General features: G+C 60.0%; 1 protein-coding gene across 1 annotated transcript in view; it reads left to right on the forward strand.

Annotated features, from left to right (window-relative positions):
* Window positions 1–271, forward strand: part of LOC104389114 (serine/threonine-protein kinase PAK 4-like) — a gene marked incomplete at its 3' end in the record, with an annotated part of 4,803 nt that extends 4,532 nt beyond the window's left edge. The window contains exon 2 of the mRNA XM_009998066.1: window positions 120–271. Within this exon, the coding sequence (XP_009996368.1) occupies window positions 120–271 (152 nt within the window). The remainder of the gene's footprint in view (window positions 1–119) is intronic.
* Window positions 272–758: the final 487 nt, after the last annotated feature.

The following is a 758-nucleotide window of genomic DNA, read 5'->3' on the forward strand; positions in this document are numbered from 1 at the left end:
CCCAACACGCTCTGACACGCTCTGACATGCTCTGACACGCCCCGACACGCTCTGACACGCCCCGACACCCTCCCCTCGGGGTGTCCCAGGAGGTCCCAGCCCTCGCCCTGCCCCCCCAGGTGGTGATCATGAGGGACTATCAGCACGAGAACGTGGTGCAGATGTACAACAGTTACCTGGTGGGCGACGAGCTCTGGGTGGTCATGGAGTTCCTGGAGGGCGGCGCCTTGACCGACATCGTCACCCACACCAGGTGCCACCTTGACCTTGGGTGGGGTGGGACCTCCACCTCCCCTAGAACAGGGTCCCCTCCAGATCCAACCCCCAGGTGGGTTTGGGGTCACACCCCGTGGTTGCCACCTTTGTGGGCAACGAGTTCCTCGTCGTGTTCCATCTCAAAGTCAAGATGTTCCTCATCCAAGGTCCAGAAGTTCTTCCTCATGTTGAGTTTGACCCTCCTGGGCTTCACTTTGTCCCATTGTCCCTTGGTCTCTCACTGACAAACCCTGAGAAGAACCTGCTCCCACCCTCCTGATGCCCCCTGGAGATGTTAAGACCTCCCCTCAGTCTCCTCTCCAGCCCCAGGTCCCCCAGCATCTTGGTGGCCCTTTGTGGTCCCCTCTCCACCAGCTCCTTGTCCTTCAGAGGGGCAGGAGAACCTCCCTGACCTGCTCCTCATGCTACGTGGTTGACTTGGGGTCCTGTTGAGGTTCCTCTCAACCATCTCCCCCAAATCCTTCTCCACCCACTCCCTGTTG

The sequence above is a fragment of the Chaetura pelagica genome, unplaced genomic scaffold, assembly GCF_000747805.2.
Source record: "Chaetura pelagica isolate M959 unplaced genomic scaffold, ChaPel_1.0 scaffold445, whole genome shotgun sequence".
NCBI classification, from domain to species: domain Eukaryota; kingdom Metazoa; phylum Chordata; class Aves; order Apodiformes; family Apodidae; genus Chaetura; species Chaetura pelagica.